General features: G+C 41.4%; 1 protein-coding gene across 1 annotated transcript in view; it reads left to right on the top strand.

Moving 5' to 3' along the window:
• Nucleotides 1-4,707: 4,707 nt before the first annotated feature.
• Nucleotides 4,708-13,742, top strand: part of LOC106749315 — a 31,478-nt gene continuing 22,443 nt past the window's right edge. The window contains exons 1-2 of the mRNA XM_014628639.1: nt 4,708-4,819; nt 9,560-9,730. Of these exons, the coding sequence (XP_014484125.1) occupies nt 4,708-4,819; nt 9,560-9,730 (283 nt within the window). The remainder of the gene's footprint in view (nt 4,820-9,559; nt 9,731-13,742) is intronic.

Raw genomic sequence — 13,742 nt, 5'->3', positions numbered from 1 at the left:
CCGCTTGAAATCGTAAAGTCGCAGTAGTCATTTCAGTAGGAATCGAGCGTGCGTTCTTGACATTTTCATTATCTTTATTGTTTTATGGCGATAAATGTCAACGACCGATTCGCAATAAAATTTAACACTTGATTATCAGTTAATGGCTAGAGACGGAAAGATTCGACGCAGAAGAAAGTGGTTCCACGTGAGGCGGCAATCGAAGTCAGAATTAAACAAAGATTAAAATTAGAAATCGAATAATGTTACGAACCATTGGCGCTTATAAAGTTCAACTCGATGCTTGTTCCCGTCGCGAGTAATAATTACGACATTACAAATGAACGTTATTAACTACAACGTTATTAAGATATCGTTGCGTTATTATAAGAAAGGAAAATGGCAACGGAATCGTTATTATAACGTGATCAAGTATCATTATCAAGTATCATTACGCTACATCCCACGGTCCTGCGCTCGCAGCCTTCTTTCACGTAAAGACTGCAATCTCTTATGCGACGAGTCGTCTCGCTAGATTAGTGCCGCGATATACCGCGATGTACCCCACGCGTGCGACGTCCCAGACGTAGAGAAAAAAGAAAAGCGCGATCGGTCGCGATATCACGCGGCAGGAATTTGCTCGCGAGCGGCTAGAAGAAATTCCAATAAAGACTGTGTCGGCCGGCCGCAGATACATCGTGTATATGGCAGATCTTGCAGGACATAATGCGAGAGCTTAGGGGGAGACGTCGCCACGTCTCTCCCCGAATCGATATAAATTACACCGTCGGAGCGCGAGCGTATAACGCGCCGGTAGACCAATAGAGCAAGAAACACCGCCGGGCACCGGACTCAACTTAACGTTATGCACAATCGAGCCGATGGCACGCGTAAGATAACACCACGTGCGCGGTGCCGTGCCGGCCGGTGCAGCGGAACGCGACACAATCGGATGTGTCCAGACGCAGGTGCCGGCGCGAGCGCAGTAAAGGAGGCACGGAGCTTGTACTTCCTGCTATGTCGACCTTCCGGCGAAATGGCACCTTCCCCGACGCAGACGCATCGCTGCGTCGACAACCTGTCCATTGCGCCTGCCGACGCGCTCTCGTGAGCGATCATGCATTGTATGCGCGTTAACGTATTATTAACCTTCAACTACACCCTACACTCCATAATGCGAGTCACTATTTGTCGTTTCTATTTACAGCTAAAATGTAGTTAAAGTATTTGTTTTTTTATTTTTGATGTCAATTTTTTTTTTCACGACTCGACGAAGAGTGAACGAAGAGCGACGAAGACACGGAGTGTCGACTTTAGTTATAAATATCACAGTTCTCGAATGGTCAATCTATTTCTAATTGTACGAGCAGTAAATTAGGTAATAATAATATTCCAATGTATACGTAATGTATGCAAGTTTCATTGTATTCTTATCAAACTCATTTCACCTCACAACTACTTTCAAAGTGGATTGACTTTTGATCCAGGCTTTGGATTACTGCCAAATTTTTCGTGCCACTTTTAAATGCAATGTAACTTGTAATTTTTCATTTTTCATTATGAACAATACTTGCTCAATCGGAGCTAACATATTTTTTTATGTTTTCTTTGTAGATTCAAAGCGAGCATGACGGATTCTCGCGGCGATGCCGATAATCTTGTCGGTCAACAAAATTAGGCAATAGCATGCCATTAAGACGACAACGGCTTATGCGAATTTATTGCCGATGTATTGAGATTTTCGAAACAGATTCGCGACTGATATGTTTGCGTATAATTAAGAACGGACCGGCATTTACGTTCATCATAAAAGAGATTTATAGACGTCGTGGTTCGTTGGCCAGCGGACTTTATCGGCGACTGCAGGGATTCGGCGAACCTTCCTCTCTTCAAGAAGAGTTGCCCGTTTTCGACGCGCTCGTTCAACGAACTCGCCTCGGGAGAAACTGGTAGTTCGCCCGTTGCGGCCACCAAATCGCCGACGGAAATACCGGACGCGAAGAACGCCATATTTTCCTTCTAACGACCAATTTCAAGGCGAAAGCTGTCGATTTTATGGTTCCGTTGTCGCTGTAAATTTACAATACGCTCGCTCATCGCTCACCTATCGCGGTTGCGACGAAATTTTTGTCGCCTCGTTTCGTCACGACCTACCTCCGTCAAACGCCACTTCGTAAAAAGAAAGCCAATTTTCCCGAACGTTAACGTCCCGCAATCGTTTCTTCCCCTCCCGCTCTTCGACGGCTGAGAGAGGTGCTTCAGGCGTACGTCCAAGTAATTACAAGACGACGAACGTGGCGGATAGGAAATTTAATCAAAGCGTGCAATCCGGTTGAGTGCGCGACGCGAGAGGCGCGTCGGAGTGCTCTCGCTGTAAATACGTTATTAACACGATTTCGCGGCGAGTTTGCGCTGTAATTACGAGACGCGCGCGCGCGCTTGTTAGCATTTGCCTAACGTCGCGGCGTAATCACGTGTTAAGATTCAATAGTCTGACTTTGGATATGACTCATCGGCCGATTAATATAATCGTGATAGCGCAATTTCCAACACCTGCCGCGAGTATATGCCTTAAGGATGCGAGAAGATTACCGAGAGACTGGTTACTCCGCCGTGGAAAAGTAACCAGTCACCTACGACGCTTATTAAATTCTTCGGAAACAAACGGCCTATGTAAAATGATTACGAAGAGCATGATACACGAGTCCAAGGCAACAGGAAGGAAGAAGGTAGAGAGGTTGCGTCTTGCAGCAACGATGGATCGTCAGAGTAAAAATTTCAAGTTCTCAAGCTCGCGAGCGATGCAAATTAACACGTTTTTTAGGAATCCTTATAAATTTTAGTTGCATGTTAATGTAGAGGCCCCTTAATATTGTCGCTGAAAACCCGGATCAACTACTTTAAGTGAATCAACGCCGCCATAAAATCTGATAATCGGACATCTTCACAAGGTCACGCCTATGTTTCATCGTATCTCGTAGCTTCGCGTGAAAGATGGATGTCGAGGGAGCACGGGGTACACTCGTGACAAACGACGAAATTACGCAAACGCCGAATATCTCATTAGTTTTCGGACAAGTGTTCACGGACGACGCGTCAATTACCGGCTTGATTAATCGCGACAATCGCGTCCCGCCGTTTCTCTTCTCTGATCGGAGAGAGATGAACCAAACCGTCCCCCTTTTTTTTCCTCTCACTACAATATATGCAATGGGTGACTGATATTACCGAAACTACTAGTTGCGTCTGTTTATCGAAATGACTGATGATATTATTCTGACGAGGAGGCAATCGTTGGTAAATGACCTATTACTTACACCAGAGAAACCGTCGACTTGCTGCAAATTACAATTAATCCCGACGATCGTTCAGTTCAGCAGGAATTAACGAGTACTGACAGATATTGCGTTTGCGATTCGCGGTAAAAAATCAGGTTCCAGCCGATTAGAGTCGCTACGATCGGATGATGATTAAAGAGACGGGACGATTTGTGTCCCGTGAATTTCTCGGCTTACCATCGATACCGATATCAATTACGAGACGTAAAAAACTCAGGGGAGGCATATCATACGTACGATTCGTGTGCCAAGGCTTCTCAGGGTTAATTGCAATTTCACTTAACGACCGTAATCATAACATTTACGAACCGGTCGTACGCTCCGGCGAATTTAAAATTATTACTTTAATGGTTCTAATAACTGAATTAGCATCCGCATCCTATCCTTCTTTCGATTTTCACGGTTTACACCGCTCGTGAGCTTCACGCTCGCGCCTCTTGCGTAGAACATGTGAACGCTTGCGAATACACGGAAAAAAAGGTTTCTTTGGATTTAATATACGTTTATTTGATCTGGGTTTGTTTAATATAAATAACGTAATTTAATATTAAATATAATTTTATTTGAATGGAACTATTGTTTCACCAAAATAAAACATGTTGTTTACCGAAGAAACAGCATTATTTAGAGGAAATATTTCGTTTTCAATAAAAAGAAAAATTATTTCATTATTTCATATTTATTAAATATTCCACTGAGTTCTTGAATATTTTTCTAACATAGTGTTACTTGTCTCAAATAATTTATTGGTTATGACGATCATTATAGTGTTTGGATGAAAATACAAAAGTATGTTATTTGACGTAAAGATATTTATTGTTTCAGAAGCCAAAAAATCCTATTTGTTGGATCAAACATTCGTTTGTTCGTATTATTCCAACAGATGAATTTGTTTCACTTAAAGAAATATTATTAAATCCGAAGAAATCTTTTTCTCCGTGTATGCACTGATTATCACACAACCGTGAATAAATAACCGTGGGAGATAATGCAGTGATTAAATTCACGTAATGAGGATCTCCTTGTAATGAGGATCCGCGTTGTTGATAAACGACACGTGTTGTTAACATTTCCGCGATAAGTATATAAAAACGCTAGTGTTTAACGAAGATCAGCCGACGACGGCAAGATACCATAAATGGGTACTTGCCGGAAGTCTCTCTCTCTCTCTCTCTCTCTCTCTCCTTCTCTCTTATGTAATCCCGCGGAATTAAGAGGCTATTAATTCTCAGGATATTTTCAATGACTTATTGGCCGGTCGTAGCTTCGAACGTCGCGTCGTTGCGCGTGTTCTTAACGAAACGCGTAAAATCCCACCAATCGTCAGCGTATCGCGCTCGATTATTTACGACCCGCTACCTATTTGTCATTGCAGAATGCTGTGGGGAAGATGCGTCCGCTAGCTCTCGTTCTCGCGAGCTACTTCTACCTCCTACAAGTCGCCTACTGCCAGGAATTGTCGGTCATCAGACACACCGATGGAGATATCTTTACTATCGAAGGTAAATATGGCGTCGAAGGAACCGTAATTGGTTACGGTACACAGAGAAAGGCTTCTTTGGAATTAGTACACGCTTTTGTTTGGCTTGGGTTTGTTTAATATAAATAACACAAGTTAATATCAAATATCATTTTGTTTGAGTGAAAATGTTATTGTTTCAATAGAATAAACCATATTGTTTAATAGAAATAACAGTATTATTTAGAAGACATCGTTTTCAATAAAAGAATCGTATTCTATTCCAAAAGGCAAATTTACTTCAATTAAAGAAATTTTATTAAATCCAAAGAAATCTTTTTCTCTGTGTACGATTATACTAACGCTAATCTAATTTGTTATTTTGGCATATTGTGCCAGTCTATTCAAAGAAATATTTAAGATATAATATAAAATCGCGATGATTCTTTTTTCACACGAGGCAATAACTGAGCGGATCGCGATATCGAAAATATTTTATCTCGTTGCACAGGACACTCGAAAGCAACTGCAACTGCAGTTGACACGCAATTGATAAAATAATAATTGGCCCGCTAAATACATTTATACGCGATGAAGTAAACAATTCTGAAACAGTTCTCTCGAAACAGGATTTTTGTGTACCTGTGTTCTATCCTCAATCATCGCTTCGATATCTATTAACGGTCTCTTTGCAATGTAAATAACGTAAAACGGTGACTTGTTATGACACGTTGCATTTCGGTAATCTGCCTCGGTTTTTGAGAAGTGGACTCGTAAAGCATGATCCGCGCAAGTGGCGTGGCGCAAAAGTACCGCGTGATTTTCCGGTACACGAAAGCATAATGATACGGATTCGAGAGGTACCGAACGTGTTACAGGACGATTTTGCGCGAAATCGTGACACAACCGCTGCATGAAAGAAGAATAAAAAAAAAGGAGCGTTTGTAACGGATTAACCGTGAAATTACGATGTAACGGTTTGACAGCTGTCTGACCTGTCCTTGCTCGCTTGGATTATACGGCGCGTCCTGACGATCAGAACGTGCAAATTTCAACCACGACTATACGTCTTTTCGAGAGTTGCTTATCACCGAGAGGTACTTGCGAAACGAGTTTGGCACATGAATGAGTTATTGATTACCGACATACATACACGCACGCGGATGTATCGATCAACGTATATTCGCAAAATAATACGTATTGACGTATACAACGCGAAAAACGTGATAACCAGCATCAGCAAAACTACAATTACGCGGTTGAACGAGATGAGGTAAAGCAAGATAATTTGTAAAGCTAATTAATAAGTGTATGTTTGTGATAAGATATCAGATTGAGAGCGTCATATGAGACACGTTGTAATGACCAGATATAAAATTGCAGGTTGATAGTGTCATGTAAAATGAGTCAGAATATAAATTCATAATGTAGAAAATTGCAGATTGCTAATGTCATGTAAAACGCATCAATGTATATTCAACGTAAATTGTTATTCGATTTAATTGGTATATCAATGATTCTATTTCATTCGTCAGTAGTCAATGATTTGCGTCTACGCATGCATTACGGATATTAAAGTTGCTTCATGAGCGTCATAATTACAAACATTCACTAATTCATGATGAAGTCCAGCGTTGTCGAGCGATGTACAATCAGATCCAGCCAGGTCCAAGTTCTAGTCCATCAACGAATCTCACTGCTGCATTCCAAACCGCGTCCTTCTCAAGAATCCGGAATTTCGTGACATCGTCCCACGTCGCCTAAATAGGTGTTAGACGCTGTCCAACACTTTCCCATCTCTCTTCACTCGCGACACGAATAAAATTTACGTCTTAACGGCGTTTCGGAAATATATCGAGTTCCTCGGCAAAATTTGATCTTTCTTAAAATGTTATCTATAAATTTATTTGATGTCTCGAACCCGATAGTAATGTATTTAGTACGAGATGTTGTATATAAACAAATTGTAAGTTACAAATTGCAATGATTTCGAAGTCAACGTGAAAAAATTAATAATCGTGACAATTGCATCAACGAAGACGAAATAATCTCGAATTACGCACGTAATTTTGCTGTGCGTTATTTATCGTTTAAAACAATCGGGGAATCACTGTATATTCTGTTAGAATTATTGTTCATGTAATAATTCTAACTATAATTGTTGTTAATATAATTCTATGTTATAATCATTACAAATATAATATGTACTTCTGCTATAATTTTTGTTGACATAGTTCTGTTATAATATATATATCATCATTAATATATAATAGATCTATTATAATTGTGGTAAATAATAGTTCAATACAATCCTGCAATTTGATTTAAATATAAACGATTCCCTAATTGATGAACTTATGAAAAATATATGCAAAAATTATAAGCTAATGCAAATCTAATTGACTCTGACGAATTTCATAAATAACCATTCAGATAGTACAATCAGATAGTCCAAAATCATAAGACATGAGACACCTTAAAGACGTCTCATGTCCCAATTTTGAATACTACGCTGTCTGAATCTACTATCTGTAAATCCATCACCTATAAATTTCCATGTCCAATTTCTTGACTCACCACTGTGCCACAACTTACGGCCAGCCATATCTTACATCCAAATCTAAGACAAAACAATATTAATTCGATTTAGAAGACACATAAAGGCTTAACAAACACACGCACGTAAATATGAGAAAAAGCGTTAGATTAAGCACGAAAGGTATTGACTTATTGTCAAAATTTAATGATCTTCACCCAGTCACTAATATTTTACTTCTCAAGGCAAAAGATTCAGGATAAAGAAACTCTGTAAACTCACTTTCGAGCCGATCCTGTTCGACCTGAACCGGATCCTCCGGTGCAGCATTCGTGTTCCCAGGAACTGTCCATCTCGGCATCCTCTGGAACTACGCAGAAATCGATCGAACTCTGCCAGATATGAAACAAAAAGTAGTTTATTCGATTGATTCTAGCGGTAGAGAGATTACTCCATATCAACAAATGAAAAATACGGAAATATTTGGCACAGACTTTGAAAATGTCTCTATTTGAAATACAATTAGTGGAATATTAATATCAACCTGTGAAAGTTTTACCACGCTCCCGATGCTTAGGATCGTCTCGACGTGATTGGACACGCTCGCGAAGTAACGTAATTTCACTTACGAACGGCCTAATAGGCGCGAAAAACTCACGAAAATATCGTGCGCAAAAAGTTTTACCATGTTCCCGTTGCTTAGGATCGTTTCGACGTGATGAAACACGCTCGCGAAGTAACGTAATTTCACTTACGAACAGCCGAATGGGCGCGAAAACGCACGAAAATATCGCGCGCGATCCTCTGCCGATACATTCCCTCTCGCGTCCATTGCAATAATGGTGGCAGCACGTACACACTCGCGTGTATCGCGTAACTGTTCGGCGGTCGCGCGACCTTCAAAAGGACAAACCATATAAAGACTCATGTGTACGTTATTTCTATGTATAGAGTGCTCTAAAATTATCGTACGATATTTCAATTGCATACTCTGTGTCCGTAATTCTGATATAAATATATATTTGAAGATTAAGATCGGTAATTCCGATATAAATATATATTGGAGAAATTATTTAGAACTGCTTTCGCGAAATGACAATTAAACTAATTGACCATTATTAGGGAATAATTGCTAGTAGCAATTCTTTAAATGTCATAATAATAATTTCTAAGATATCGGATTGATAGCGTCTTATAAGACGCTTCAAAATGTAAATTAATTCGTATTCATGGATTATTATTCAGATGCTTAAGTCAATATTTCTAATACAATGTAAATATAAATTGATGATCAAGGACACATTTTTATTTACCAATTAATAGTGCAAATTGATAATATTGTGTGAGACATAAAAATCTTTCCTTTAAAACCGGCGACCTCGTTCTTGTCATACAAAATGTTTCATATAAGATATGTCGACATGTAAGCTGCTATTCAGTTTAACTAATATATTAACGATTATACTTACGAAAAAGCGCAATTTTATGTATGAAAAGCCGAAAAGTCTGGAAAATTCATGAACGGTTGTGGGCAGAAAGGTTGTCTTTTCTCTCGATGCAGTTCAGGTTGCAACTGGCGGTTTAATGAGAGACATGTTTTTCAAAAACGAGTTCTCTCATTGGTCCATTGTTCAGCACGACTGAATAATGCGCGCGCAACTGCTCCTTATTACACTCCTCTTTAATGATTGCAATCAATGGCAGCGGACACGTATGTGCGTGTTTGACCGTTGGAATGACGTGTTTCTCGTCAAAACAATACACACGTAGGTCTATTAGGTTACTCTTATACAGCGTGCTCTTATGAGTTGGTATGTTGTTTTTCTATATATTCTGTATCCTTTAATTAAGATCGGAAATTTTAACATAGATGGATAAACGAAAAATTATTTAGGGTTATGTTTGCTCATTTATTGCTGAGTTAATCGAATTTTAACTAGCAGATTTGCCAACGGCAACTTAACAATGTAATTCGTCGGCCGACAAGGAAACAAAATTAATAATTCTATTCATGTTCACAAGACAGAGAATAATTATTTGAACAATAGAGGTTATAAAACAGTTACAACGAAGGAGCAAGTGAACTTTCTCGTTTTCGTCGCACATCGTAATTTATTTTCTCCATGTTGGCTCTGGCGATTGAGTTAATTGTCAATCACAACAGTTTCAATTAATCACAGATTCATGAGAATCAACTTTAGAATGAAAAACCTTGGATTCTTTAAATTGTTTAAACGTTGCTTACAGGTTCTTGCACGGAAGCCTGCACGGTGCTCAGCAGCGGTACCGCCAGTCCTTATTCCCGAAGTTCCTCAGGTTCGAGTCTTCTTGTGCCGAACAGTTCCTGCACGTGCCAGTGCAACTTTGATTTACCAATTTTCCGAGAAGACCTCCATATATGCGTCAACGATATTCTCGGTGAGCGAAACTGTATTTTATTTCATTAATTTCTTTAATTCATTGATCGAAACATTAATTTCTTAATTTATTTAAGTTTTCGACCTGCATCTGAAATAAATTTGGAATCTCATTCAAACTATTCAGGAAATTCGATGTGAAAACCAATTATAGCGTCTGTGAACTGAGGGAAAAAATATTTAAAAATTTATCCGTGGGATATAAGATTTATTTCACAGAAAATGTTGAAGTGCCTTTTTCTCAGTGCACTTCAAAGTGAACACGCGTGTTATTTTTGCTCGCGACCAATGCCCCGTAACAGATTACGAAATCATTTATTACGTCTTAGCGACGCATCGTGGTACTACGTGATTATTCAATCACTGAACGTTAACGATATCCGACTTCCGTTGCTTCCTTTTTCGCCAGCTGATTTAAATCAAGTAGCAAGTTCTCGGCCCGCGGACGTGGATTTATAAAGGTAATTTTCTCGTATTTAGAGCTGCTCGTCGCTACGAATCACAGCGGTATTCATCAACGTGATTAATCTTGAAAGGCTGCTGCACGCCATTCGTGTAATCGCAATTACGCGTGGCTCGCGGACTGTTCCGCACAAATCAACGTTGTATTTCTTACGTACCGTTGCCAGACGGCGCGCGGGAGAGCACCAACTGCTACTTACAATTTTTACCGCGAGACGATCATGATATCAATGGACATTGAGATTCAGTAGCCGAGACACCCGAAAGACCGCAGCGTCACGCGAAATCCTTTTATTCCCTCCCGCGAGAATGAAATATTATCATAAGTGCAAAACATCGAATTCCGCGGGCCAACAGTGCCGCTTCGATCTTCTCTCTCACTGTTGAATATATAATTATCCCATGCCATAAAGAGCAGGGAGATGCGTATGATTACCGGGCCTCGCGTCCCTGATTGTGCTGTGTATGCGTGGCCCCTTTTTGCCGTAATATTAATAATAATACCGCAATATTATTTATTACACCGTCATTAATTTTCACGCAGCGACCGGTAATCGAAGTCGTCCGCGATAGGTGGTCGCGTATTCCAGCCACCAGGTGTAGGCCTCCCTGGAAGTCGCTTCTCTCTTTCTGTCTCGCCGTTCATCGGCCGGCGAGCGTACCTGTCGCAAGTACATCTCGAAGATACCGTTTTTAAGCTGCAGACCGCGATTGGCCGCCGTAGGCAGAGGCGAGGACACCGCAAAAATGGCGAGTCCACCTCTCGGCCAATGCAATTTCGGCGGCTTTAATATTTACCTACATGCATATGGCGAACAGCACGCGATTAAGCCGCCGGGTGAATTTGAATAATTTCCCTTCCTCTCTGTACTTTTCTTCCAGCGCGTCTCCTCGCGCCTCCTCGCCGTCTTCTCCTCGTCGCCCGACTCGAAGCCGATCGATTTTCCCTCGTTCAAGAGACTCTCGACGATCTTTGGGAATGGAGCTAAGTGAATACCACACGGCCTGGTACCTCGGAAGCGGCATCATCTTTTTCGTCGCGCGCGAAAGAACGTAATTATACGACGGGGGGCGGAAGACGAGGACGGCGCGTGTACGCAGCGGGGTATCTTCGCGTGCACTGTCGGGGTTGCTGATAAATTGCCGGGTGTACGTTAGGGCTTATTATAATTTACAAGGGGGACCCGCTTGCCGGCGATCGCGACGCCGAAATCGATTCCTCGGCGGTTAAACGCGCGATTTATTCCGGTAATGAGATCGGCGACGCGCCGACGTACGTTTACTCGTGTACGAATCGGGTGTAATGACGCGAATGCGCCGCACGAAGCCGAGACGTCTCGGCTCGTCCGCTGACGAGTATATCCGTCAATGTGTGAAAAATCGCAATCGACGCGTTACAATTGCCACGGTAATCGCGAGCATGACGCGCTCGTGCGGAATTACGGTAATACGTAGAGCCGTAAGTAACCATATGAAACTGCAGTAACCACAGTGTTTCGCGCGATCATCAGTGGATAGACGAAGCAAGGCTCGGGGCATCACCTCGGTTGATATACTCGAAATGCGGAGCGCCTCGGTCGCATTCGTACGTTCCGCCGCGAAACAATCAGTTACATCTCCGGAAAGCCTTCGTGCGTGAACCAGATAGGCGGTATGAAGCTGATAAAGCCTGAAAAACCGGATCAGATAGGGATCGTTATCGTGAAAGGTCAGTTAACGCGTTACCGTGACCGTAAGATCGCCGCGTTCCGCTGCGTAAGAGGCGATACGCGCGTTCGCTCGATAAATACCGCCCCCGTGCATTTTCATAAGTCAGTTTTGACGCCGATACATATCTCCTTTTGTCGAAGGAGTAACGAGACGTTAATCGGCGCGATATAAATCGCGAGGTAACCGGAGGTGCAAATATCACTGGGTCGTGCGCACAGTAGACGTCGGTCGCGATACCGTTTCTATATTCGGGACGTCTTACTGCCGCGCAACGTCCTATTCGAGCGCGCTATTTAGATCCCTATTAAAAATCGTTACTTGAGACTTATCTCACGTGAGATATTCAGACTTCAAGTCAAAGTTGGACCTCAATTTTTCGTTTAAATCGTATAATTGAAGTACTAAATTAGACTCTGATGAGATTCACAATTATCGTTACAAGGTCATAAAAAGATGTGTCACGGTATATTTGTAGTGCTGTAAATAAATAAGAAACTAGACATTCAAAGTTATAGTATTATAATATCAATAATTATGTAAATACAACCACGTTTATTTACCAAAACTTACTTTTTTATGTAGAATTTATCCCGCGAGTTTGTCGGTGAAGTTCAGATACATTTTGTATACTGTTCTTATATACATATATTATGTGACTGAACTCAGATCTAATTCCAAATTCTGATCGGATTATCTCACGTGAGAAAAACTCCAAGTAACGACTATTAATACGGATCACAAAGGCGAAATTAATCGTATGATTGGTGGACTTGGCTTAAATAATCTCGAAAGAGAAGGAATATGTCCACGTATAACCGGATTTTTATATTTTCGTTCTCCCACATTGGGCAAATTTCGCAGCGCGTCTCGGCCAGCTACCTTTCTGTCTCCCCTTCCTCGGCTGACGGTTGAGCGGATTTCTCGGTGCGCGAGCATACCGTTTTCAATCGAACCGCGTCATCGCAAATGATTACTCCAGCTGTTCGAATGAACCGTCTGCCCAGCCTGCGTTTCTAAATCGGCTGCCATGCACGCGGTGCGAGCATTAAGCGGCGTATGCACTCGATGTGTACGTTAGCGACTTGTCTCGCTGCGGGTTGCTTCTCCACACTGGGCAATCCGTCTTGACCGTCTCCGATGATGATTGGGAGAGGGGACGCTCGATTGAAAGATTGAATGTCAAAAAAAAACCGTGAATCCACGACCCAAGAAATATCGTCGGTGTCCAGTGGAGCGTTTACCGTAAAAATGAGTAAACGATAATATATTGCTACAACTGCACGAAGCGAATGAAATTTCAAATGTCTCTGCATGAATGTACATTCGTGATGACCACGGCTATAAATAACACAATGATTGGCTAGAGGTTCAAATGATTTCTCTCAATTTGAACATGGGCCAGAGAGAAGCCGAAGTTATTAATCAAGATTATATCGACCCTCGACTTGCGCAAACACGTGAAAATGTCTTGGGATTATTTATTGAAACAGTAGCGCACACGCTTGCCACTTCCAGTCGGCCTTCCGTCAGACGAATAAATCATATTTCATCGATTCTGATTTATGACTGTCGGTGGTCCTCCATGATTAGAGATTTCCTTTCTTTCTCTCTCTAGATAGATAGCATCGAGATACTGTCTCTTCTTCATCTTCTAATTAATATCGCTTTATGCTTCTCGTATCAATTCACGACACGACGTATCTCGTCGATAAGCAACGATTATGCAGCCGGCGTAATAAAGCACACTGATGAACCGCATTGTGCGCCGCGACATTTATTGTAATAGTCATTTATCATTCTCCTTCTTTGATAAACTCCGTACACTTAACCACTTTGGACGC

Source organism: Dinoponera quadriceps, unplaced genomic scaffold (assembly GCF_001313825.1).
Source record: "Dinoponera quadriceps isolate SergipeBrazil2010 unplaced genomic scaffold, ASM131382v1 scaffold3579, whole genome shotgun sequence".
Classification (NCBI taxonomy): domain Eukaryota; kingdom Metazoa; phylum Arthropoda; class Insecta; order Hymenoptera; family Formicidae; genus Dinoponera; species Dinoponera quadriceps.
This window is presented reverse-complemented; position numbering and strand designations above follow the sequence as displayed.